Consider the following 27,505-nt stretch of genomic DNA (forward strand, 5'->3'; position numbering starts at 1 on the left):
TACGTTCCGTTTGCCATCTGGTTTTTACCTATGGCGATTTTTTTTTGCACTTTTTTTCTGAGCTAGATTTGTTTCTCTCATTGTGTATGGATTCACAGATCGTGCCACAAACAAACTTCCTGATTGACTGCTGACTGTACCTATGGTTTGATCTGACAACTGGAGGAAAAGGCCCTGGCTGGGTATTAGCCACAAGTATCCAAACTTGTGCACCTACTTTTTTTTTCTGAGCTATATTTGTGTCTCTCTCATCATGCATGGATTTATTGACCGTGCCACAAACAAACTTTCTGATTGACTGCTGACTGCACCTATGGTTTCATTTGACAACTGGAGGAAAATGTCCTGGCTGGGTATTCGCCACAAGTATTCAAACTTGTGCAGCTGGTAAGCAGGCACTCTGTATGGTGGTGGATTAATTTCATTTTTTGCAAGTCACATTATTATCACTTCACTGTTGGGATTTATTTACTTCCATTGGAGGAATGTGCTAGCCTGTAAAAGTAGCCTAGACCTAACATTTTGGATGCACTGTCTAAACCAAGCCAAAAAAGGGCATACAGATATGTCTAATGCCGCATACACACCATAATTTTTCGGGTTGTAAAAAATGAAGTTTTTCAGGCTCTAGAAAAAAACAATATTTCAAATTCAAATTTGTCTAAGGGAGCGTGTTTTATGATAATTAGGCTTGACCCCGACCTGATTGACGTTTTTTTTCATTTCCCAGTGTGCATTGCGGCCACGTCCGCCGCACGGGCCTATTGATTTAGACGTGGACGTAAACTACGTAAATCCCTTTTCACGGACGACTTACGCAAACAACATAAAAATTTCGAATTTCGACGCGGGAACGGCGGCCATACTTAACATTACTATTACATCTATTTGATGGAATACCTTTAGGCCTGTAATGCGTTACGTAAACGGCGTAAATGTACTGCGGCAGCCGGGCGTACGTTCGTGAATAGGCGTATCTACTGATTTACATATTCTACGCCGACCGCAATGGAAGCGCCACCTAGCGGCCAGCCTCAATATTGCAACCTAAGATAGGACGGCGCAAGCCGTCGTATCTTAGATATGTTTAAGCGTATCTCTGTTTGAGAATACACTTAAACATAGGTCGGCGCAGATTCTACCGATACGCCGACCTAACTCTACCTGAAACTAGCTATACGTTTTTTTTCAACTTCATCAGCCTTGCCTACACACGATCGTTAAAAAAAAAATGCTCTAGCAAAGCGCGGTGACGTACAACGGCACTATAAAGGGGAAGTTCCATTCGGATGACGCCACCCTTTGGGCTGGTTTAGCTGATTTTGTGTTAATAAAAGACGATTCACGCTTTTCTGTCTGTTACAGCGTGATAAATGTGCTTACTCCATTACGAACGGTAGTTTTACCAGAACGAACGCTCCCGTCTCATAACATGCTTTTGAGCATGCGCAGGTTTTTCAAGTCGTTAAAGCCCACACACGATCATTTTTTACAACCCGAAAAACGACATAGTTTAAAACGTTGTGAAAAAATAGAGCATCTTCGAAAAAAAATTGGCCGTTTTTCAGACCCCGAAAAATGCTCATTTATATCCTTATACATACCCACATTAACCATGTCACACAATCATTTTAAATTACACTTCCGAAAAAGTGTGTACGCGGCATAAGGCTTCATGTACACTTGCAGCTCCTAAACTTGAGTTTAAGAGCTTTTGGCGTGTTTACCAAAGCTCCTAAACTCAACTCCATAAAAGCCTGTGTGTCCATGTACAGAGGCTTTTAGCAGAATTTAGGAGCTGCTGCATTTAGGTGAGGTTAAACCTCCCTCTTCTGAACGCAGAAGAACATTTAGGACAAGACCGCTCTGACTGCTGGTTGTAGGAAAACACAAAATGCAGCAAAAACGTGTTTTGCATTTTCCCCTAAGGCTACATTACATGTAGCCCAAAGGTCCTAAAACATTTACTATACTGTTTATACTAGTCAACTATATTGATAAGTCTTCTAAATCTACAATATTTTCATAAAATGGACACTTGCTTCAAAACACTGTATACTAGTAACAAGAGCATAGCCCTGTCCATTCCAAAACAGCAACGCGAGAACAGCAGGCCCTACTATACAAGTCTGAATAATAAACTTGCTCTAGCTCAATAAATGTAAACGTGAATGTAACAAGGGGCACATTTTGGGCATTTTTTTAATATCCAAGTTTTGTCATATTTGGAAGTAAAAGAATGCTACTCACCATACATTTCAATAAAGTGCACGCTTATTTAGCCATAAGACCAGCTTTTAAATCCCCGCTCTGTGTATACTGTGACCTTTACATTTTTACTCAAGTAGTTATGAAGGTCATCAAAAATGTATTAACAAATGATATGTAACAAAACTTTTTTTTATTCACAAAGTTAAAGAACATTTGGAAATACTTTTTTTCAGAATAAAGACACATGTAAAACAACAAAGTGCAATAATAATGGCAATAAAGTGATATTTGCATGTATTGAATTCTGTTTACTGACAGACCTCTAAAAAAAAAAATGTACTTAATGTGGCCATATTTTGTGAAATGCTAAATTATTTTGTAACCAATATGTACATTTTTCATAAACCTAATAAAGTAGCTATTCATCCAATAACTAATCTTGGTAATAAATCCAGATAAGAAAAAGTATAATTATACCTAAACCTTAAAAGCAGAACTCCAGCCAAAAATGTATTTTTAGTTTTGAAATGAGAACAGGTTTTAACATGTTTTAGTTATTTATTTTTGCCATCTGTGTCTCGGAGAAGATCAATCCTCACTATCATGGGGATCAATGTCACAAAGACCAAACCCAAGTAGAGAAATGGAGGAGATTCTTTAATGGTAGACAAGGAATTCGATTTCCTCCTACTTTGAGAGAATTTCTACACATTTCCTGGTACCTCTCAGGGATAGAAGTGCAGGAAAAACAGCCAGAAAGGAACAAAAATATATAAAAAAAAACCCTGAAGATGTTATAATCCTTCCACACTCTCTTCCAAATTAAATAAAAATATAAAAAAAAAGCTTTGGCTGGAGCTCTTATGCTAAGCTACAAAATTATAGTTCCTCTTATAATTATCTCTGCCCGTGTGTTGCAAGACATTTAAGCCACTGAACACATTAAACATATTGGTTGTAGAATTAAAAATTTTAGGCTGGAGAGCCAAGAAATCCAAGATGCAAGTATATTATATTATTTAGGTGACCTTTTTACCTAAAACTCAATTATCAGGTTTAAAGGGTGTGTTTTTATAAATCTTCAAAAAATTGCATAAATACATTCTTCTGCCCTGAAATACAAAAAATAAAGTTGACAGTTTTTCCATCTGATGACATCAACTATAAAGATGGAAATCCTAGGTCACTCAGTCGCTATAGCTACTCTTCGGCGTCTTCGGTGGAAAGCTTTTAAGTTCCATTTTGTGGGTTCCAGCATGCATGGACCATTGTAGACAAATAATACAGTCATCTTGTCAGCATAAGTAAGATTCTGGAGAAGCTGTGTGAACAAAATTAAATATTGTGAACAGTCATAAAGACATTTTTGTTGAATATTCTTATTATAACCAACATTTTTCAACATACAGTTCAATATTTCTCTTGTGTGCTGAAATGTATGAGGGTCATCTCACTACTCTACAGGCAACACAATGGAACAAGAACCTTTCTCGCTTATGCCATCCTGACAGTGCAATTGCAAATGAACATCCTCAAAATGAGTTATTAGTGCCAGGAGGGAGTTTATACCTCTTTGAAATTTAAGCTACTACCATAAAAATGCTCATCAGTAGCAGAGCCGACACAAGGTTATCCATTACTAAGGGTGAATATGCCAAACTGCCCCAGTCTCCTTTTTTTTTTTTAGCAGGCATGATCTGACCCTCAACATATTTCTTCATCTGATATTCACATAAAAATTAACATCTGACTTCCCCAAACAAAAAAAAGCTTATGAAGCACGCAGAAGATGAGCGGTAAGGAGACTTCAAATTATCAACTGGGAAAACAATAGTGATCACACATAAATATACAACACACAATGTTGCAGACCCCCCCCCCGATTGGTCAGCTTGAGGCCTCAAGTGCTTACAGGTAAAGCCCAGAGGTAGGATTCACCTGAAATGTTGTGCAGTGCATAATACACATTTAGAAAATGTGGATAATCCCAAAGTGCAACAAGCTCTAGGAGCATAGCAAATGATGTACACAACTGGCACATATGCCTTGCTAAATGATAAAAGAAGATCAGGGCACAGTATTGGCGAAACACAGGTCTACTCCTAAGTGACTGCATATCATACCAGCTGCAATTGCCAGAAGACGAACACCATGTTTACTGAAGTGCACATCACAGATAGAAGGAAATTTTACCTATGAAATGTCACCTTTCTCACACAGAAGTGAAGACCCTCCAAGACAGAATTGTTTCTTTAACCACTTCCCTACGGCCGTACGACTATTGACGGCCGCAGGGTGGTTCTAAATCTCTGAGCCGCCGTCAATTGACGGCAGCTCATTTCCGCGCTCCCGAGCGCGCAGCGGGGAACTTCTGTACTGGCCGTGTTCCTTGGACACAGCCAGTCACAGATCGCCGTGAACGGCCAATCGGAGCGGCCGTTTCCTAGGCGATCTGTGCGGCCAATGAGAGATGATCTCATATGTTTACATATGAGATCATCTCTCATTCCCGGCTCTCGCAGACAGCGGTGCTGTCAGGGGAGAGAGGAGATGGATCTGTGTCTCTTGTACATAGAGACACATATCGGTCACCCCCCCAGTCACCCCCCTTCCCCCACAGTTAGAACACTATATAGGGAACACACATTTAACCCCTTCCTCACCCCCTAGTGTTAACCCCTTCCCTGCCAGTCACATTTATACAGTAATTAGTGCATATTTATAGCACCGATTGCAGTATAAATGTAAATGGCGCCAAAAATGTGTCCGATGTGTCCGCCATAATGTCGCAGTCGCAATAAAAATTGCAGATCGCCGCCATTACTAGTAAAAAAAATAATAAAAAAATAATAATTCTGTCCCTTATTTTGTAGGCGCTATAACTTTTGCGCAAACCAGTCGCTTATTGCGATGTTTTTTTTTTTTTTTTTTTTACTAAAAATATGTAGAATACGTATCGGCCTAGACTGAGGATAAAAAAGGTTTTTTTTTTTAAAATTGAGCCATTTATTACAGCAACAATTAAATTTTTTTTATTTTTTTTTTCAAAATTGTCGCTCTATTTTTGTTTATAGCGCAAAAAATAAAAACCGCATAGGTGATCAAATACCACCAAAAGAAAGCTCTATTTGTGGGGAAAAAAAGGACGTCAATTTTGTTTGGGAGCCACGTCGCACGACCGCGCAATTGTCAGTTAAAGTGACGCAGTGCCGAATCGCAAAAAGTCCTCTGGGCAGGAAGGGGGTTTAAGTGCCCAGTAAGGAAGTGGTTAAATATGGGGTTGTCACCCTTAAATTTAATCTGGATCACTTCATGATATATAGTCCAAGGGGGTCCAGGGGTATAGTCCAGGGGTAAACCTGATTTTTTTTTTTAGCAGGTCTGTGCTCTTTGATCCTTGTTCCAGTTGGAGCCTTGCAGTCATATAGTATGACTGGTGTTGCTTTTTTCATCAGCAATTGTCCTTGGAGCAGGTTTAGTCCCCCTACTGTGGATTGGTAATTTATTTCCTGCCAACTCATAACACAATGTTAACTCTTGAACTTGATTCCTAACTGGGTTTTTTTTCCAAACTTCTTTAACTTTTTTTTTTCTTGGTGGGGGGGGGGGGGGGGTTTAATATCCCTAATGCTTTAAATACCCCAATGCCTGAAGGTACAACAAAATCTTAATGCCTACACAAATGCCAGGCTTGTGTTTGTAAAACTCTACAAAGCATCAAAACTACTTAGGTGAATGATACCTTTCTTTTTTTACATTGGGCCTTCGTTTGGTGGTAAAAAGTAATATCTATTTCCTGATATTTGTTTATTACCAAAGTCCAAGGTCAAAATAATAATCAACACTCCTACTCCTGACAGTTGTGATATTATACGTATGTACATTATTTGCGGCTTGCACCTAAGATAGGGCCTAGAAACAATAGTGTACATTTTGTTTTGCTTTTTTATCCTACCTAAAACATATACTGACCCTAACAAAGATCAAGTCCTGATCATGCGATTTCATCTTTATTATCCTTATTATTATTTTAAACACTTCTTTTGTTAGACATTATTTTCCTATGAGGGGAAAAAGCATTGTTTATCTTTTTCTCCTAGTCAATTCAGAAGGTGAAGGAGGGTTCAGGGGTGGGTTTTCCTGAGTGATCACTGTGATAGCCAATCATATACGAGCAGGGCCCTCCGATTCCTCCTGTATTGAATAGTGTTGTAACCGTTGTATTGTAAAGCGCTGTGCATACTGTTGCCACTATATAAATCCTGTACAATAATAATAATAATGTATGGGAGCTGGGTTTTCTGCTTCTGATCGTTCTTACGAGAAAATGAGCTATTGGTGACAGCTCAGTCTCCTTACTGAAGCACACTTCCAGCATAAATGCCATTGCACATACATGCAGGCATCTCAGAAGAAGGCCCCCTCTGTGACACTGCATATATGTGTGAGGCTAGCATTAACTACTTAAAAACATGAATCAAATTATTCATTAGTTTCAACATAAACAAATTAGGAGTTCTTGATAAGACACAAAAAGCCCTATTTCACCAACATAAAGATTGTATGTATGTATGTATATACATATACATACACACCCCATTATGACCCGAGCGTGTAAAATTGATTATCGAACTGAACCCGCTAGGACAGAATTACAGAGCTGCCATCGCTATTTAGCGAGTCACTGCCCTGGAACAAACATGTTGAAATCCGTTGTTCAGACACTTTTCAAGCTGCATTCTGATCAGTGATCTACTAAGTAATAAAGCAAAGATAATAAGGAAAGTGACATCCCAAGAGCATGCATCTTTAACAAATCAGCAATGGCAGCCACCATATTTTTTCATTCAAACATGCTATCAGACTTCTATTCTGAAACTACACCGGAGTGAGTGAGTCTCTCTCTCTCTCTCTCTCTCTCTCTCTCTCTCTCTCTCTCTCTCTCTCTATATATATATATATATATATAATATTGTATAGTGCACATATCTGTCATGATTACCTTTGGTGTGATAAAGAAATATTGAGACGTATCGTTTGTGCAGGCAGTCCTCACCACCATTTCAAACACTCTTCTTTCATTCACTGGATCCATGCCCTTGAAAAATATAAAGATCATTTTTGTTACGGTAGTAAAAAATCACTTTAGTACAGACATTCAAGGGGTGACTATTGCATTACCTGGTTTATTTCATCCACCACTCGGAAGGGGCACCTGTTGAGTTCCTGAAGAGCCATGAGGTAAAGCATTGTGGATACACTTCTCTCTCCTCCACTCTGGTGATGGGGGTTCAGCTCATGAAGTTGTGTGCTGCTTCTAAACTTTACACGGATTCTTATGCCATACTTATCATAATCCTCCTATTGTGAACCCCCCATAAAAAACAGATGTTAGCTTTCTAGCAATGTTGAAGCAAAATAGAATATCACACATCCTTTAACCACTTCCATACGGGGCATTTTCACCCCCTTCCTGCCCAGACCAATTTTTAGTTTTCAGCGCTGTTGCACTTTAAATGACAATTGCGCGGTCATGCTACACTGTACCCGAATGAAATCTTGAAATCTTGAAATCTTGAAATCGAATGAAATGAATGTTTTTCCCCCCACAAATAGAGTTTTCGTTTGGTTGTATTTGATCATCTCTGCGGTTTTTATTTTTTGTGCTATAAACAAAAGAAGAGCAACAATTTCGAAAAAACACAATATTTTTTACTTTTTGATTTAATAAATATAATTTTTTTTTTTAAATAAATAAACATTTTTCCTCAGTTTAGACCAGGGGTGGGGAACCTGCGGCCCGCGGGCCGCTTGCGGCCCGCGAAATCATTCCATGCGGCCCCCCATGCGATCAGAAAAAAAAGCGCCGCCGATTGTCACTATGGAGCGGAGTAAATGTATTGCTAAACACACTGACAATGAATGAATGATCATGGCGATCATTCATTCATTGTCCGTGTGTTTAGCAATACATTTACTCTGCTCCTGCGGCCCGCCCCTGTTAGCCGGCTCCAGCCAATAGCATTTACTCCGCCCGCCCCTGTTAGCCGGCGCCAGCCTCCAGCCATTGCACTGCAGCTGATAAGCTGCTCTCCTAGGCTTACAGCCCCGCCCGTCGGCGGCGGCGTGACGTCACTCACGGCGGGCAGGGATTACATTCATGGCTGGCTGGGATGGCACTAGCCAGCGCCACCGACGAGGAACCATTTCCAGCAACAAGTAAGGCAGCCATAAATATGCTGACAGCATTAATGAAATACGGTGTATTTTTTTAATATGCAGCATAGCGGCGGGGGGAGGGGGGTAAATGTCCTGCACAGTGCACAGAACATTAATACATAAGTTACCATGACCAGTGCAGGACATTTACCCCCCCCCCCCACATGCTGCATATTAAAAAGATCATATTCATCATATTTACATTTAATAATTTTCAAATTGCATCAATGATTCAATTTGAAAATTATTAAATGTAAATATGATGAATATAATCTTTTTAATATGCATCATGTGGGGGGGGGGGGGGGTAAATGTCCTGCACTGGTCATGGTAACTTATGTATTAATGTCCTGTGCACTGTGCAGGACATTTACCCCCCTCCCCCCGCCGCTATGCTGCATATTAAAAAAATCACAGACCGTCATCAAAGTTAATAATCTTCAGACTGCATCATTCTGTATGCAGTCTGAAGATTATTAACTGTGATGACGGTCTGTGATTTTTTTAATATTCAGCATGGCAGTGGGGGGAGGGGGTAAATGTCCTACCTACACAGTTGCACTGGTCATAGTGACTCATGTATTAATGTCCTGCACTGTGAGTTACCATGACCAGTGCAGGACATTTACCCCCTCCCCCCATGCTGCATATTAAAAAAAAAAATCACAATGTCATTAGGGGAAAGTTCTCATCTTTATTCAGCAGTTCTGAGTCCCGACAATCTAATCTCCCCACCTCCTCTTCTATACAGATACCCTGGCTGAGTAATGTAATTGCCAAGAACCTCTGCACAAGGATTACTCCGCCTGAGCCCGAAAACCATCAAATAGTCCCTGCAGAGTAATCCTTGTGCTGCTGATCCCGGCAATTACATTACTCAGTGTATCTGTATAGAAGAGGACATTGGGGCTCAGATTAAATTGTCCGAACTGCTGTATAAGGATAAGAACTTTCCCCTACCAACTTTAACTACTAGTGTTCCTCCACCAGCTAAGCCACAGTACAGTTTGAATCATGTGTCCGGGTAGAAGGCGGAAGGAGACCCGGACACATGATTCAAACCCCGTACTGTCCGGGTCAATCCCGTACAGGTGGCAACCCTAGGTAAATGTCCTGCACTGGTCAATGGTCATGGTAACTCATGTATTAATGTCCTGCACAGTGCAGGGTGCTGTGTAATGTAAAGGGGGCCAGTGATGCAGGGTGCTGTGTAATGTAAAGGGGTCCAGTGATGCAGGGTGCTGTGTAATATAAAGGGGTCCAGTGATGCAGGGTGCTGTGTAATGTAAAGGGTCCAGAGGTACAGGGTGCTGTGTAATGTAAAGGGGTCCAATGATGCAGGGTGCTGTGTAATATAAAGGGGTCCAGTGATGCAGGGTGCTGTGTAATGTAAAGGGGTCCAGTGATGCATGGTGCTGTGTAATGTAAAGGGTCCAGTGATGCAGGGTGCTGTGTAATGTAAAGGGGTCCAGAGGTGCAAGGTGCTGTGTAATGTAAAGGGGTCCAGTGATGCAGGGTGCTGTGTAATGTAAAGGGGTCCAATGATGCAGGGTGCTGTGTAATGTAAAGGGGTCCAGAGGTGCAAGGTGCTGTGTAATGTAAAGGGGTCCAGTGATGCAGGGTGCTGTGTAATGTAAAAGGGTCCAGTGATGCAGGGGGGACACACGTTTAATCCCCGCTATAACAGGCTAATTTTTAAGTTGATCATTTTGTACGGCCCCCGAATGATGTTACAAAAATCCAAATGGCCCTTGGCAGAAAAAAGGTTCCCCACCCCTGGTTTAGACCGATACGTATTCTTCTACATATTTTTGGTAAAAAAAAAAATAATAAAAAAAATGGTTTGCGCAAAAGTTATAGCGTCTACAAAATAGGGGATAGATTTATGGCATTTTTATTTATTTACCTAGTAATGACGGCGAATTGTGATTTTTATTGTGACCGTGACATTGCGGCGGACATATCGGACACTTTTGACACGTTTTTGGGACCATTCACATTTATACAGCGATTAGTGCTATAAAACTGCACTGATTACTGTGTAAATGTGACTGTCAGGGAAGAGGTTAACACTAGGGGGCGCTGAAGGGGTTAATATGTTCCCTGGGAGTGATTTCTAACTGTAGGGGCAGGTGGACTCACAAGGGGAGGAGACCGATCTGTGTTCCTCTGTTCTGGGAACACACATCGGTCTCCTTACCTCTTACAGGAGGTGGATCTGTGTTTACACACACAGATCCACACTCCTGCCTTGTTTGCCGGCAATCGCGGGTGCCCAGCGGACATCGCGACCGCCGCCACACGCACCGGGTCGCAATCTTTGCCGCGGGTGCGCACGCGCCCCCTATCATATGACGTCCACTCTGAAGGACGGACAGTTCCTGCCGACGTCATATTATTATGGCTCGGTAGGGAACTGGTTAATAACCAATATGATAAACTCAACCTGCTCCCCCATCGCTAAAAACTGTCCCTCAAGTAAAAGAAAGAAGTGAATAAACTCTCACTGTATCCAAAAGGTCAGAGGTAATAACCACTTTCCGACCGCCCTATAGCAGTGCTACGTATATACGTGATCCTGCACTTCTGGGTATGGGGCGCAACACGATGTCTGCCGGCACCCGATGATCGTTCAGTACACAAGCAGAGCGGCGGTCTGCCTATGTAAAGCAGATCGCTGTTCTGTCAGTAAGGAAGGCATGGATGGATCCAGTGTTCCTAAAAAGCAGGGACACGGATCTATGTCTTCTAGTATAAGCAACTCTCACACTACAGTAAAACACCTAGGCACGTAGTTAACCCTTGGATCGCCCCCGAAGTTAATTCCCCTCTCAGCCAGTGTCAATAGTACAGTGGCAGTGCATACTTTTAGCACTGATCACTGTAATGTCACTGGTTCCCCAAAAAAGTGGCCGTTAGTGTCCAATTTGTCCACCGCAATATTGTAGTCCCACAATAATGCTGCGTACACACGATAGGTTAGTCTGATGAAAACGGTCTGATGGACCAAACCGATCAGACCAAACCGATCGTGTGTGGGCCCCATCGGTTATTTATCCATATATATATCATTTATCCAAACCTATAGAAAAAAACGATCGTCTGTGGGTACGTCCATCGGTTAAAAATCCACGCATGCTCAGAATCAAGTCGACGCATGCTTGGAAGCACTGAACTTCATTTTTTTCAGCACATCGTTGTGTTTTACGTCACCGCGTTCTGACACGATCGATTTTTTAACTGATGGTGTGTAGGCACGACTGACCATCAGTCAGCTTCATCGGCTATCTGATGGAAAAATCCATCAGACTAACCTATCGTGTGTACAGGGCATTAGTTGTTGATCGCCGCCATTACTAGTGAAAAAAACAAAACAATAAATAAAAATTCCAGCATATATACCGCTATAACTTTTGCACAAACCAATCAATATACACTCATTGGGATTTTTTTTTTACCAAAAAATATGTAACAGAATACATATTGGCCTAAATTGATGAAGAAAAATTTGTTTTCCATTTTTTTTTAATTGGATATGTTTTATAGCAGTAAGTAAATAAAATAGTTTTTTTTTTCTTCTTCAAAATTGGCATAATTTTTTTTTGTTTATAGCACAAAAAAATAGAAACTGCAGAGTTGATCAAATACCACCAAAAGAAAGCTCTATTAGTGGGGGGAAAAAAGGACATACATTTTATTTTATTTGTGTACAGTGTCGCATGACTGCGCAATTGTCAGTTAAAGTAACGCAGTGCAGTATCTTAAAAAATGGCCTGGTCACGAATGGGGGTAGATTTTCCTTAGCTGAAGTGGATAATGAAGGCAGATCCTAACTTTCACATGGGGATAAATATATAACGGCTTCCAAACTTTTTTATTATCAGAAAGTAAAACGTTATTGAAAAAGTCAAACGTTTCCAGAGCAGTAAATCTGTGTTACAATATATGACTTATACAGTAGGACAAAGTTCTCCAAGCAGATAAAAAACAGTAGGTATTTCTATACATTTGCAAGAGTAACCGGTACCAGCTACATACAATGTTAAATAAATGGTGTAATCCAACAACAGAGAGCTGTCTATACCCACCCCCACCAGTAATCATTTTGCCAAAGACTAGATCTATTGGGCATAAACCAAGCGGATCAGTTCAAGGCCCCAAAAGTTTTTTAAAACTTGTGAGGACATCCCCCTATGCTGATAAAAAAAAAGGTATTTGCAAGCATGCCTCCAACATTGCATATCCACTTTTTAACCATGGGGAGTGTCTTCTAATTCCAGCAAAGCAAAATAAGTTTGCGCACTAGGAACAGTGCCGTAGAAATAGCTTCTCTAGTCAACTCTTGCTCAGGAAGGGGGTCTAAGATGCTTAATAGACATTGCTTTGGATCTATCTAAATAATAGCTTTGAACATTCTATTGAAGATATCCACCACCCCTGTCCAATATATGTGTAGTTTGGGGCATCGCCAGAGTAAATGCAATAGGTTCCCATGACCTCTGCAGCATCTGCCACACCTTGAATCAGCCATTACACCCATGTTAAATAATTTAGCGGGAGTATAGTGAGTCTGTAGGATTATATATAACTGGGAAAGTTGATCTGTAACATTGAGAGTGCACTGGTGAACAGTCTGGCCACTTTCCACTAGTCTCCTTCCAAAAGACCTACGTCTTTCTCTCAGTGTTTTATTGCATCATATAGGAAATTGTAAAGCTCCCAGCAATTGGTCATAACATGGGAAATAAGTATCAGTACTTTGCATAAAATAAAAAATCAGGGTAGGAGACAGCATCCAGTCTAGCAATGACCGACAGGCCTGCATTGCACGCTGAAGCTGCAAGTATAGGAAATACAAATTTTGGAGGAGAGAGAATTTAGAGAATAAATCTAAAAAGAAAAAAGTGTAAACCACCAGAAAAGATATAACGAAAGTGCGTGACTTCCTTAGGTTATTGATTTAGCGCTGAAGTGAAATTTAGCCAATTCCGTATTTTATATATATATAAATATATAATCTATCTACACACACACACACCTATCTATTATTCCATATCTTTTTTTAACAGAACACACAGTATGGGTTAGGTACAGGCTTTGGATGTTGCAATTTTTCTAACCTAAGCCTGGGAGGGCACTTTGCCACAACAAGGCCCAGAAAATTGAGATGACAATCTTGAAGATTTTCAGAAGTATAATCACTGGTATATTGTGTAGAAAATATAAAAGTTGGGGCCATAAGTAGCATTTTAATTAAGTTAGTTGACCTATAATAGATAGACATAATTTATTCCAGATTTTAACTTTACTCCAGAAATAGGTAAGTAATGGAGTTATGTTTAGTTGGCAGAAGTTAATCAGGGATGGGTTAATTTGAATCTCTAAGTATTTAAAAGATGTAGTGAGCAGAATGGGACAGGACTGGGTAACTGGTTGCTGCATGTTATCCAAAAACACCAAGACTGATTTGGACCAATTTATAGTCAGCCTGGAATAAACCACAAATCATGAGATAGTTAACATTGTTTCTTGTAAGGAGGAGGTGCCATCTCCTAACATCAACAAAGTATCATTAGCATAGAGCAGTGGTCTACAAACTACGGCCCGGGGGCCAGATGTGGCCCTTTGCTTGCTTTTAACTGGCCCTTGGGGTGCTATTTTATTCACAGACAACAATGAAGGGCACAATTCTTCCCAATGACATCAATAATGGAGCACAGTATCTCCCAATGACACCAACAATTGTGTCCAATGACACCAACCATGGGGAACGGTTTCTACCAATGACACCAACAATGGGGCCCAATGACACAAATGAAGGGGTACAGTTTTTTCCAGTGACACCCACAATGGGGCACAATTCCTTCCAATGGCACCAACAAAAGGGTCCAATGACACCAATGATGGCGCACAATTCCTCCCAATGACACCAACAATGGGGCACAGTATCTCCCAATGACACTAACAATTGTGTCCAATGACACCAACAGTGGGGCCCAATAACACCAATGATGGGGCACAATGATTCCAATGACACCCACAATGGGGCCCACTGATGGGGCACAATTCCTCCCAATGGCACCAACAATGGGCCCATTGACACCAATGAAGAGTTTGCTTACTCCCATTGATGCTGGGACATTTTGTACTCAGGATGGCTACAGTCCGCCCCCCCTAAATTCTGAAGGACTATAAACAAAGTTTGGAGACCCCTGGCATAAAGCATGAGGATTTTATCATACAGCTGTCCATAACAGAAGATAATCATTTTAAGATTGGATCTGATCCTGGCAGCCAGTGGCTCAACAGCAAAGGCAAACAGGAGCGCGCACAACAGGCACCCCTGTCTAGTGCTCATCTGAGCTCAAACAGGGAATAAATCATGCCAGCTTCCCCAATAACTGCCTTTGGGAAGGGATAGAGTAGCTTAACCCAGAAACCACATTTTTACAGCACCACACATAGATATGGTCACTCAATGCTGTAAAAGGTCTTGGTAGTGTCCAATAATAGAAAAGCTCTCTGTCCTAGGTTATCTGCAGGTGGTTGCATATTTACAAACAATTGACTTGTTATGCCCCTTCCACACGGGGTGGGCTCCGTTGGAGTCCACCTGCTCAGTGGGTAATGTGTGTTTACACCCAACTGCCTTCTGATCCGCCAGATGGATGGGGAACGAATCCCCATCCATCTGTTTTTAGCAGATTAGATCGAGTGTCAGCAGGTGTAAGCAGACACATGCCCATTTACACCCACTGCTCCATAGTGGAGACTGGAAGGCCCGATCAGGTCTTCCTAAAAAAACTAACAGGCAGACCCAATCGGTCCGCTAGCATGAAAGGGACCTTAGGCATAAAGTCAGCTTGATCCCCATGTATAATAGTAGGTATCGCTGGCTTCCAAACGTTAATATACTTATGGAATAGAAAGACAATAAACCGATCTAATTTACCTACCAAGTATGAGACTACAGTGAAATCATAACCATAAACTATTTCTGTGTATATACAAACATGCTGTAAAATCCAGCATTAGAATAGTGTATTTAATTAATATGATTACAACCTATTGTTAAAAATACCAAGTACCTTTTTTTTACTAAGCCAAAAGCTTTACCTCATTTTCAGTGTGAAGATCGACTTCACCTACGCACTGCATGGAACTGAAGAAGCTGCTGAACTGTTCATTGATTTTCTCCACCAAGTGCTTTAAAGGTGTGAGCCAGTCTTGTTTTATCTGAAAAAATAAATAAAATAAAAAACATGTTAGTTCATTAAACAACTATAAACCTTCATTGAAATGGCATTCTAAAAGATTTCTGAAAGTCAAAAACGTTTAATGCACATTTGTGCACTGTACCCATAAGAAATCATAATTTTGTTCGCACAAATAGAGCTTTCTTTTTGGAGGTATTTTATTTATTTATTTTTCTAAATTGCAGACAATTTTGGAAAACAAATGTTTTTCTTCATTTCGGTTATAAAATGTTGCAAATAATCGTTCTTCATAAGTTTAGTCCAAAATGTATACTGCTACATTTCTTTGGTGGTCTGTAGGAAAGTCTACAAACTATGGTGTATATATAGATCAGAAAATCGATTAATCCTAATGTACTGACCCAGATCTCATTTCTTGAGGACAGTACAAATACCCCCCAAACTACCCTTTTTTGGAATGTAGATAGTCCAAAGTATTTAGTAAGAAGCCTGGCACATTTTTGAAGATGTACATTTTTGTCACAATCTTTTGGAAAAAGAAATTAGAAAAAAATTTGTTTACAATTTTTTATTTACATACCGTTACCAGTGCAGTACAGCGTCATCATATAACTGGTGTTGCAGTGATCACTGAGCAAGTACACCGATCTGTCATCCCCTGTGTCTGCTGAACACATTGGGTGACATACTGTGCTGCAGCGAGGCACGTTCTGGAGAGGACGTCATACGATTTCCACCCAGAACTACATCAGTCCCACCCAGCTGTCCTTCTACTATAGGCCGGGGGGGGGCGCTGGTTAAAAACGATGCCTTACTTTTGAGTTGTTTGTTTTGAGTAGGTTTATACATAGGACTCTATAGGCCAAGCCTTGTGAGCTCTTTGTTAGGACAGCGTTCTCATCTAGTTTACAACTGATAAATGATATCTGCCAGCACAGTACAGACATGGTTAACTATGGTCAACATAACTTCACAACCCCGCCATAACATTACATAGAAGGGAAAAGAAAAAAGTAGGATCTTTGAAGCTGAACTCCAGGCAAAAAATAAATAAAAAATCTCCCATGAAGCGGGGCTGTGCCCGCACTGCATGGATTAACTGATCATTTTTAGGGGAGAGAGGATCGCAGATATACTTACTCAATCCTCCCAGCACAACACCACTTCGGCACCCCCACTAGAGTGGTTTTGAATAGTGGACTGATGTCTTGACGCCAGAGCAGGCTGAACAGACTAGGAACAGTCCACTGGTGGATGTGGGGAGCTCCATTTCCTATAGGATCGACGGATTTGGCGAGTATAAACTTTGTGCTCACCCCGAGACTAAACAAGCAGTTAACCCATGCAGTGAGGACACAGCCCCACTGCATGGGGAGGGGAATTTGCCCAGAAATGGGCTTTAAGTATAAAAGGTGTGCAGCAATTATTTTCCCATATGCAAGGCCCCACACCCTTGTGGACCAGTAGAAATCACATGCAATAACCTACAGTAGTCAATTAGCAGTCCACTTTCATTAGCTTAAAGGGGTTGTAAAGGTACAACATTTTTTTCCTAAATAGCTTCCTTTACCTTAGTGCAGTCCTCATTCACTTACCTCATCCTTCCATTTTGCTTTTAAATGTCCTTATTTCTTCTGAGAAATCCTCACTTTTGTTCTTCTGTCTGTAACTCCACACAGTAATGCAAGGCTTTCCCCCTGGTGTGGAGTGTCGTGCTCGCTCCCTCCCTTAGACTACAGGAGAGTCAGGACGCCCACTAACACACAGCTCCTTTCTCCATCTGCAACGTAGGGAGCGTCCCGACTCTCCTGTAGTCCAAGGGAGGGGGCGAGCACGACACGCCACACCAGGGAGAAAGCCTTGCATTACTGTGTGAAGTTACAGACAGAAGAACAGGAAGTGAGGATTTCTCAGAAGAAATAAGGACATTTAAAAGCAAAATGGAAGGATGAGGTAAGTGAAGGAGGACTGCACCAAGGTAAAGGAAGCCATTTAGGAAAAAAAATTGTACCTTTACAACCACATTGTTTTATGGGTTTTTTTTCCCCGACTTTTTCCCCATTTATTTCTACCTTGTAATTTTGTGAATTGCCTACTTCCTGGCCCTTCATGTCTACACGTAATGTATCTTTGGAGGGAGAAATGGCTGTCATATCTGCCTTTGTTCATCTCCATTACTTGGTGAATTCATAGGATTACTAGAAAGCCAACAGGATTTTGCTAACAGGGTGTGACAAGGCCACTACATTTCTGTCAATTTTTTTTCTGCGATTGCTAAAAATGTTTTAAACCGGGGAAAAAAATAAAATGAATGCAGTCACTTCTGCACATTGAAGGAATGAATATGAGGCTGCAATATATACCATTTTGAGGCTTAGATACAATTGAGCACCATTTAAGGCAGGCACAGCATGGATATTTAGGTCCTGATGACTACAAAATCATGCAAAAAAAAAAAAAAAAGAAAACACAAAATGCACTGTGTCATTACTTAGACATATAAAAAAAGGGTTTCCTGGATTTTAAGAAAGTAACTCAACCTTCTACAACCAGCACTACAAGACAGTTATAATTGAGTACATTACTTTCATGTTATATGGGTATAAAATACATAACAAATATGATCTAAACCTACAAATAAAACTCCAAGTCTAAGCATGTAGAAGTAATCCTTATTCTTTCAGTGTAATTTGCCAAATATACAGAATTTCAGGCTTATTTGTAATCAAGCCTCAGTTTTTATAATAGTAAATTTGCATCATCATCTGTGAACCACCCACACAGCGGGCAGACACACATTGGAAGTCTTTAGTTGCCTTGAGCGCGTCTGTTTCTGGTGGGCTACTTTACCTTTCAGGATAATGGGGCTACCTCCAAGATAAGCCTGCTCTCAGGTTTGCTCAATGCTATGTCATTATATACTTATGTCCCATGTTGGGAGCTCATATTGTTTAGAGTGTGTAAATAAACATTGCAGATGTGCCATAGTAATGTAGCTTCAACTACATTTACAAATGTATACCTAAATGCTGGAAACATTTTAGAGAAGTTATACATTGCTTGAGCTTCTCCTATTTATTTTATTTTTTTTGCTTCAGAGGTAGAAAAAGGATTGCAAATAATACAAGTTAGGCTCCATAAACACCGGGCTTAAAAAAAAGCCTGTTCCCTTGGCAGAAAAAAAAAACGTTCATATAGGGTGTTTTTGTAGAGTTTAGTGTTTTTTTCTGCCAGAAAGCTCCAATTCGAAACGCAAACCAGGTTTTTTTTCCTGCCTCTAAATATTGAGCCTAAAATGTGCCTTTAATCGCCCTAATGTGCATGGACACATGGAATGTAAAAGGAGGGAACAAGCATTTGGGCCCGCCTTTATGGGCTTGCTGCAGCCCCGCCTCCTTCCCGCCCATAAAAATGTATGTCAGTTTTGAGGTAATTGATTGTTAGAATTTTTTGGGTTACTGTCCCTCTAAGGATTGGAGATGGAGGGTTAAATAACCAATTAGAAGCTGTAGAAGCTTCTGGACGGTCTTGGTACCCCTATAAAAAGGGATCCTCTATCGAATTCCTCTCACAGCTGGTAAAGCCTTTGGTAAAAGAGCTACCCACCCTGTCATTGGCACTTATGTGGTTTAAGTCACCCTGGATTTCTGGGGGGGGAGGATGTTTAAGGTTAAAAATTAATTCATTTTGGCTGGAGTTCCAATAACTGAGCTTATATATATTTATTGGATTTATGATTTATTGAATTTTGGTTTAATAAAGATTTTAATAATATTTAATTTTATACCAATAAAGTGCCACGGCCATTATTTTATGCCAATTTTGTGTGAATTTTATTTCTTTATTAGACGGTAAGGTTTGATGAAATGTATTTAATTTTTACGTTTTAAAGGGGTTGTGGGCTGCATGCAATCCCATAAAATTGAGTTGCTTCTACAGGCAAAACACAAAACTCCTGTAGAAGTAACGACTTTTAAGCCAGTGTGCATGGACCAAAAAACAAAATGTGGTCACATTTTAAAAGATTTCAAAGAAACACATTGGGGTTGATTTACTAAAACTGGAGCGTGCAAAAAATCTGGTGGAGTTCTGCATAGAAGCCCCTCACTTTCCATTTTTTTTTTGTCAAAGCTTAAGTGAACAAGCTAAGTAAGTAACTGATTGGCACAGGAACGGGCAAAAGGGGTGCCTCCCTCTCCTCCAGGCCTGGAGAGGGAGGCACCCCTTTTGCCCGTTCCTGTGCTCCTTTTCCTTCTCAGGAGCCATGGCGCCACCGCTTTGATGTCCTCCGGTCCTTTATAAGTTCGCATACGTGGCGACGGGTATGACATATGTATTGTGTAAATTAAATTCATGTTTTTTCCTGTTTTGTATCAGAAACAATCTTTTGTAAAACAAAAATTGATGTATTATTTTCTATCTATATTGTATACAGTACAACCCCACACGGACATTGGCCCCTGAAGAAGGGACTTTTTTCTGAAACGCGCATGTCCTGAATTTATCCCTGTGGATGAGTCCAACACGCACCTATGCACGTTATTAAACAATTTGTCTTTAAACCTTTTGTACCAAATAATAAACAATTTTATTGTACTTATTTACCTTCTTTGAATCAATTGTTACTGTTAAAGCCCCACCTTGGGGGATTTTTTTCTTTCCTATTCAATAATAGGGGTGTTGGTATAAGACAAGGGTCTCCCTTATAGATGTCTCCTTTGTATTCCAGTTTTAGTAAATCAACCCCATTGTCTAATACTACCAACTAAATAGACTAATTATGCACGTTTAAACTTAAAAATCTACTTTAGAATATCAATCTTTGCTTTTGCTGCCAAGCAATTGCAGCATTACTCTTAATAACTGCAGTGTAAATCATGAGATTCTACCTTTGAAATGTTTTGCTTGTAGTCTTCCAGCTCTTTTTTCTTTTGGATGAGCTCCTCAGTCTTGACTTCTATTTCTCGAGTTCGTCTTGTGTAGTCTTCCACAACCTTTTGAAATGAAGAATTACAAATAATTCAGACAAGGACTACTTAACAAAGGAAAAAAAACATTAAGATACTTCTCACAACACATTGCTTACACTGCTTTATGGTGTGTGTTTTAGAACTGGATGCAAGATGAAATGACACATGGCAACGTAAACAACAGTTGCCAGGTTAAGCACAGTATTTTTTTGGTGCAAGGGAACATTATGTTCTGTTCTTTCTTAAAGACTCTACTTAAAATTCTAATAGATTCAAATTCTGGCATTTCAAACATATTGTTCCTGCTGCCTAGCTTATTATTACTGAGCTTTAATACAGCGTGGGAGGGTTAAGTACTATCAGAAAAACTAGACAACATACAGAAGCATTTAAACCCATGAAGCAAGAGGCTCTGGACCGCTCTTCGTTTAGTGCAGCATCTATTTCCACCAGAGTATTCGGAAGAGACTGGAAGGCCTGAAAAACAAGAAAAGAACTCTTATTTAGTATAAAATAATCAACCATGAAGCTTGCAGGTTAAGGTGTAATAACATCACGTGCAAAGAGAACAATGTTCCACACAAACTGAAGAAAGAATGCTGCCAGCTTTAACTAAGAGGAACAAAGTTCTAAAAGGAAACACAATGGCTTTTACCAAAGTGGACATTTGAAATGACACAGGTCTCCAACTTGAGCTATCCCAATGTCATTATAGTAATAACATTGAACTAAGACGATATATTTTAACATATGTTCATTATACATCCATACAGGTAAGAATTTAAATTTTCCATCTTGTAAGGGCATTAACATGCTGGCAGCTGACGGTACTTATTGTTTCTTTGCCTCAGCAGAGGTTTGTTAGAAAAAGAATGCAGTCTTAATAACAAGCGCAAGTGATAAATATGCATAATAACATGGTTTGCCATCATGTGTACAACACCATCATTAACAAGGGATTAGAACAGTAAAGAAACAAACCGATTATATGAACAGGATTAAACTTGACCTATACACAAAATGTGAAGATTTGTGCTTTTATATGGAATATATAGAAAGGATCATTTAGACTAAGCAGTACCCTTTTGCCTTGATTCATCCTAAACAATATCAGTGTACTTCCTGACATGTGACTGTGCCTATGGTCCTTCCAGTCTGCAGCATGAGATCATCTAAGACAGGACTGCCTTTGACTGCTAGTCTTGATAGATTTGGTAATATTACTTTTGATCACTGTTCTCCTGTGGGCCTGTTGGAGAAGAAACTGTACCCGAGGCCCTACAGTGCAAGATCTCCCTGCTCCTACTTCACTCTTCAAACCTATTTTTGCTTTCTCAACCTCACCTGCTGTTTCTTGATCAATAGTCTACCAGTCTTCCGATCACCAGTCAACAAGGGACTGCCATGAGGAAGGGAAGCAAAGCCCTGAACCTATACCAAGATGAGCACCTCCACATAGGGACAGTGTGTAACAAGGCATGGCAGGTCAAATATTGGAAATATCCGCAGCAGTGAACCCACAGGATAAACTGGACTTTGCCTCAGCTTGCCTTTTTGGGGAAACAAACATGACTGATGACTGAAAAAAGCATGGCTTGTGCTACCCATACCCATTTACTTTGTGGAATCACTCAGCAACAGTCTTTTAGAACAATTTTTAACAGGGAAGTAGAAAATCGATTTGGCTGCTGTTTACAATTCAGATAACTCTCATTTAAAACTTTACCAACAGCTGACCATCGTACATACATAAATGTCCTGTCATCAAGTGGTCATCACAAGATCATGGATGCAGCATGATCTTGGTACCTTTATTTTTTATTCAGCTTTGTAAAAGTGACCCCTTTTACAGAACTGTGAAGAGGCGCCCCCCTCCCGTCGCCATGCGTGGTGGTTCCTGGGCTCTCCTGTTCCTCCAGGAAGCAGGTTTAAAATACCTCCTCCCCACACAATTGGGACAGAAAACAGCCACACAGGTTTGCAACACAATTTTAAAAGTGTACAATGTATAAACAATTGCTGTCACAATTTAATAACGGGAACCACATAAAAAGAGACATGATTATTATTAGACTTCTTTTATTTGTAAATTAAAAGAAAAGTGCAGAAATATAAAATAACAATCATACTCCCCTAGATGGATGCAGCATGGATCTGAGCTTCAGCTGTCTCCTGCCATCTCTACACTGAGAACTGAGCGATCAAAGGCTGCTAATAGCTCAGTTCTCAGGTCTGCTCTGGACACAGAGCAGTGATTGTCAGTCATCGCTATATGCTCTGCCCCTCCAGTGCTCACTGGAGCACTGGGCTGCAGATGGGGCAGGGGCAGCTGGCTCAGGCTCTCAGCAGTGAACTGAGAAGCTGAGCCAGCTGCCAGTCAGGCATCTGGGAAGATCCCAACATTGTCAGGAGGCCTATTTGTTTTCTATTGATTGATCTAGATGTACTTGTGTCTTTTTTCCAACCTTACTAATTATGTAACTATGTAATATGGTTGCCTTAAGCGCTCCTCCATAATGGCGTTATGGCTGTGACAGGGGGACTAGAACACCTGTCAGATTTTTATTGTTGCCTGTGCCCATTAGGGAGATTCACCCTCTCTATTTGTCCCGTTTACCATTATCCCCTAAAAGTATAAGAAAATCACAAATTTGGGGTTGCCCCAGAAGAGGAATACCTTCCAATGGGCAAAAAAAAAAAAACCAGGGTTACAATCCTCCCTTACTCTCTAAAAGTAAAAGAAAAATGCTTTGCCTTTAGACCCCTTTCACACACAAAAAAAAAAAAAAAACGCATTAAAACCTATTTCCATTAAAATCAATGAATGCTTTGACACTGTGGCAGTGCGCTGGCAGGGCGGTTAAGAAAACGTGCCTCTCTATTGAAATTAGGGTTGTCCCAATACCACTTTTTTAAGACCGAGTACAAGTACCGATACTTTTTTCCAAGTACTCGTCGATACCGATTCTTTTTTTTTTTTTATCTCATGTGACAGTGGCACATGTGTCAGTATTTTTTTTTTTTATTATTACAATGATTTTTTTTTACATTTTTTTTTTTTACAATGCTTTCTTTATTTTAAGGGGGGAGGGGGGGGGGGGGGTGGACAGGGTCAGTGTGTTTTTTATTTTTTACAATTAATTATTTATTGCATTATTTTTTTATTAGCCCTGTTGGGGGGCTTTGGTGAGATATCAGGGGTCTTAACATCTCCCCTTTGAAACAGAGAAAGGGACTAGAGATACAGATTCCCAAGTCCCTTTCTCTGCAGCCTCAGCTGTGCTGAAAATGAATGGAGAAAGGACAGTGGCTCCTCTCCATTCATAAACTGAAACATTGTAAAAACACAGTTGGAGGGGGTGGAGGAGGAGAACGGAGGGGGACACGGCAGCACGGAGGGGGACACGGCGTACAAGTACTCGGGCAAGTGCTCGGAATCGGTACCGATACCGACACTAGTATCGGTGTCGGGACAACCCTAATTGAAATTATTAGAAAGCTCTTCAAAAGCACTCAGTGTTTTACTGGCAGTTTAGAAGTACCTCAGTGTGAAAGGGGCCTTAGTTCTTCTTGAATGTCCCACTTGTTATTTACCATATGATACATTTTGGTGCAGAGTTTAAAAATCCATACTGTTACCTCCCCTTTTGGGTGGAAAGAGCCTTTCAATGCCATAGAAAGTGAAAGAGGACGTCACCATATTCACTTAAAACATGTTTGGACATTTGAAGGACGAGAGGCAGAAGGACTAAAATTTCCATAATAGTGTTTGCCGATTATCGTTCCAAGGAAACACATTTTACATTCAACCTCTTGTTGGCTGCCTTTTACACAAAAGATGACAAAGATTAAGTATGTAGCTGTATTGGAAAAGATTCATCACACTTAAATAAACCCTATAAATGCACCATGTAGATCGATTCCCATTCTCAAAGGAGGTGGGAAACAAAAAAGGTCCCAAATTGAGAGCCTTCCTACTTGAAAATGAGCATCCATATAACTGACCTTCCACATACAAAAAACTATATTTTTTCTTAAATTTACCTGGTATCACCTGGAGAGTATGTGGTGATCCCGATCTGCTTGTACAAAAAGTACTTTAAAAAAAAGTACTTTACATCAGGCAGTCCTGCAGACAATCTAGATACTTATGCCGCGTATACATGATCATTTTTCGGCATGAAAAAAACGTTGTTTTTCAAAAACGTCCAATGATCGTATGTGGGCTGCACATAATTTTTCAGGTTCTGAATTTGAACATGCTGCATTTTTTAACGTCGCTTAAAACAATGTCATTTTTCGTGTTGTAAAAAATGATCTTGTGTGGGCTAAAACGACATAAAAAACACGCGCATGCTCAGAAGCAAGTTATGAGATGGGAGCGCTCGTTCTGGTAAAACTACTGTTCATAATGGAGTAAGCACATTCATCGCGCTGTAACAGACAGAAAAGCGCAATTCGTCTTTTACGAACACTAAATCAGCTAAAGCAGCCCAAAGGCGAATGGAACTTCCCCTTTATAGTGCCGTTGTACGTGTTGTACGTCACCACGCTTTGCTAGAGCATTTTTTAAAAACGATGGTGTGTAGGCAACGTCGTTTTAATGATGAAGTTGGGAAAACTTCGTTTTTTTGGACATGCTAAAAAATTATCGTGTGTACGCGGCATAAGTTGTACATATATATTTGCATGTCTAACATGCAAAAAGATGTGCAATTCTGCTCAGCCACTGTTGTAATCAGGTAACCCTGGCCACTAATCTTGGGATGCGACCTCACTTTCCTCCAGTGGCAGTTAAGAAAAACAGTTTAGTTAAATACCCTCTTCCAACCAGCTGATTTGACAATTAAAAGCACACTAGATTTTAATTCTGCTCTCCTTCCTCTGGTCACACTCCTGACATAAGACCAATGGCTAATAGTGCATTGCATTAGTGCGAACTAAGCCTATTGGAAGCAATGCATTTAAGATTGATATTGCACTGGTCCTGCATTGAGCAATGGATGCCAATGCAAATTGTGTTAATGGACACTAAGGCTAACATCAGGGGAGTTATGAGCATACATGCTTACTCAAAAATCATCCTAAACTTCTGATTGGCAATCAGATCTTCTAACACGGATATCATATCTATGGGCTTAATATATTGATCAGCCAAAGACAAAATTGAAAGCACCACTGCAGATTTATGTAGATAAGGAACATTATACAGTATTGTTTCTATCATCAGTATGATTTATCACATTTACCTAAGTGGAATGTATATTATCACAAGTAAGGAAATCAAACAGTGCATCTTCCTGCAAGCCTAAAATGATGCTATGGTTGCATTTGAAACAAGCTCATATTCATATACCAAATCTATATTGCGGCTTGCTGTTTAGGAACACAATTTGAGTTTATAAAATGTGCTTTCCTTGTCTTGTGTTTACAGCCTAATATCATTTTATGCCTGCCACTTTTTACCACAGCAATATACCGTATATTTGTGTAGGGACTAAATGCAACTATTTTTGAAACTCCCAATGGTGGGCTTCAGGAAAACAAGGAAACAGAATGCTCTACATGAATATTTAAAATAATAAAATATTTATCAATTATTTAAAAAGGACAATGAAAACTAAATGCCTGCTCTAGTAAAACAAAAAAGCAGTGTATAGCAGCAGTGTTTTTTTTTTATAGCCAAATGTGGTTTGTGCATACTACAAAGACTTAATTGTACCTAAAATTGTAACACTGCTGAAAAATCCTATATAGCTTTGTATACCAATTTCTTATGGATTTCTTGGTCTGAGTGGATGGTTTGTTGCGTTTTAAACGCATCATGACTGGGTGTATGATGGAATCTGAATATTTAGCAATTTATCATATTAACTGTATAGGTTTGCTTATGAAAAATTGACATTTCCTCCTTACCTACTACTACATCTGAGCCAGACACTTTAGCTGAAGCATCAAGGACATATGCTGCCCGTCAAATACCTGACCTCACACACCACACTGACCCTTTGCTTCAACCATATAGTGAATGGCTGCACACAATTATAAGGAAAATCATCCACAAATAAAACATCACAGCATTGAACCTCAGAGAGAAATATTGACGCGTTTCACTCTAAGAAGTGCTTACTCATAACATCTGAGAGCAATATCCTTTAAAATACCATCACACACTTTGAGATTACGCAGCAGGATTCAACCAGTACAGTGGTGTGCATCTCACTCAAAAACAATCAAAAGAAGGGTGATGAAGCAAGGGGAATGAAGAGGAGAGGGCAAAAGAGTCACTGTCCAAGCAGGACAGGATTCCGAATCCATAAAAATGTGCGACATTCCACTCAAAACTGAGTCCTTTGCGTGTGACATTTCTGCGGTGTCCATCTAGATCACCGAGAGGGTTCCGAGACAGGGTGGAGATGTGTTTTGGCTTCTGCGCAGGAGAGTGGTTTAATGGATTTTCCACCTCCAGACCCAAATGTGTGTATGTGAAAGGGGGGGGGGGGGTAATGAGAAATGGACAGAGGACGTTGCTTTGGGGGATGGGGAGGCAGAGGAAACTACATTGTGGGGGGGGGGGATGTCAAGGGGAGCAAAGGACACAGCTTTGGGGGGCAGGACACTACTATGGGGGGAGCGGGGCAAAGGACACTATTGTGGGGCGTGATGTGAAAGGGGCAGAGGATACTACTGTGGAGCGTGATGTGAAGGGGGCAGAGGACACTACTGTGGGGTGTTATGCGAATGGACAGAGGACACTAATGTGGGGTGTGATGCGAAGGGGGCAGAGGACACTACTGTGGGTTGTGATGTGAAGGGAGGCAGAGGACACTAATGTGACACGTGTTCTTCATGCCATTTTTTATAGTGGGAGCTTGATACTTTTTTTTT

The 27,505-nt window shown here is 40.4% G+C and overlaps 1 protein-coding gene across 1 annotated transcript in view; it reads right to left on the reverse strand.

The window, feature by feature from the left end:
• Positions 1 to 2,382: 2,382 nt before the first annotated feature.
• SMC5 (structural maintenance of chromosomes 5) overlaps positions 2,383 to 27,505 on the reverse strand; it is a 139,077-nt gene continuing 113,954 nt past the window's right edge. The window contains exons 19-24 of the mRNA XM_040356728.1: positions 20,999 to 21,094; positions 20,537 to 20,641; positions 15,547 to 15,666; positions 7,393 to 7,572; positions 7,214 to 7,309; positions 2,383 to 3,532 (exon numbers count right to left, since the gene is read on the reverse strand). Of these exons, the coding sequence (XP_040212662.1) occupies positions 3,395 to 3,532; positions 7,214 to 7,309; positions 7,393 to 7,572; positions 15,547 to 15,666; positions 20,537 to 20,641; positions 20,999 to 21,094 (735 nt within the window). The 3' untranslated portion in view covers positions 2,383 to 3,394. The remainder of the gene's footprint in view (positions 3,533 to 7,213; positions 7,310 to 7,392; positions 7,573 to 15,546; positions 15,667 to 20,536; positions 20,642 to 20,998; positions 21,095 to 27,505) is intronic.

The sequence above is a fragment of the Rana temporaria genome, chromosome 1 (genome assembly GCF_905171775.1).
Source record: "Rana temporaria chromosome 1, aRanTem1.1, whole genome shotgun sequence".
In the NCBI taxonomy this organism is placed as follows: Eukaryota; Metazoa; Chordata; class Amphibia; order Anura; family Ranidae; genus Rana; species Rana temporaria.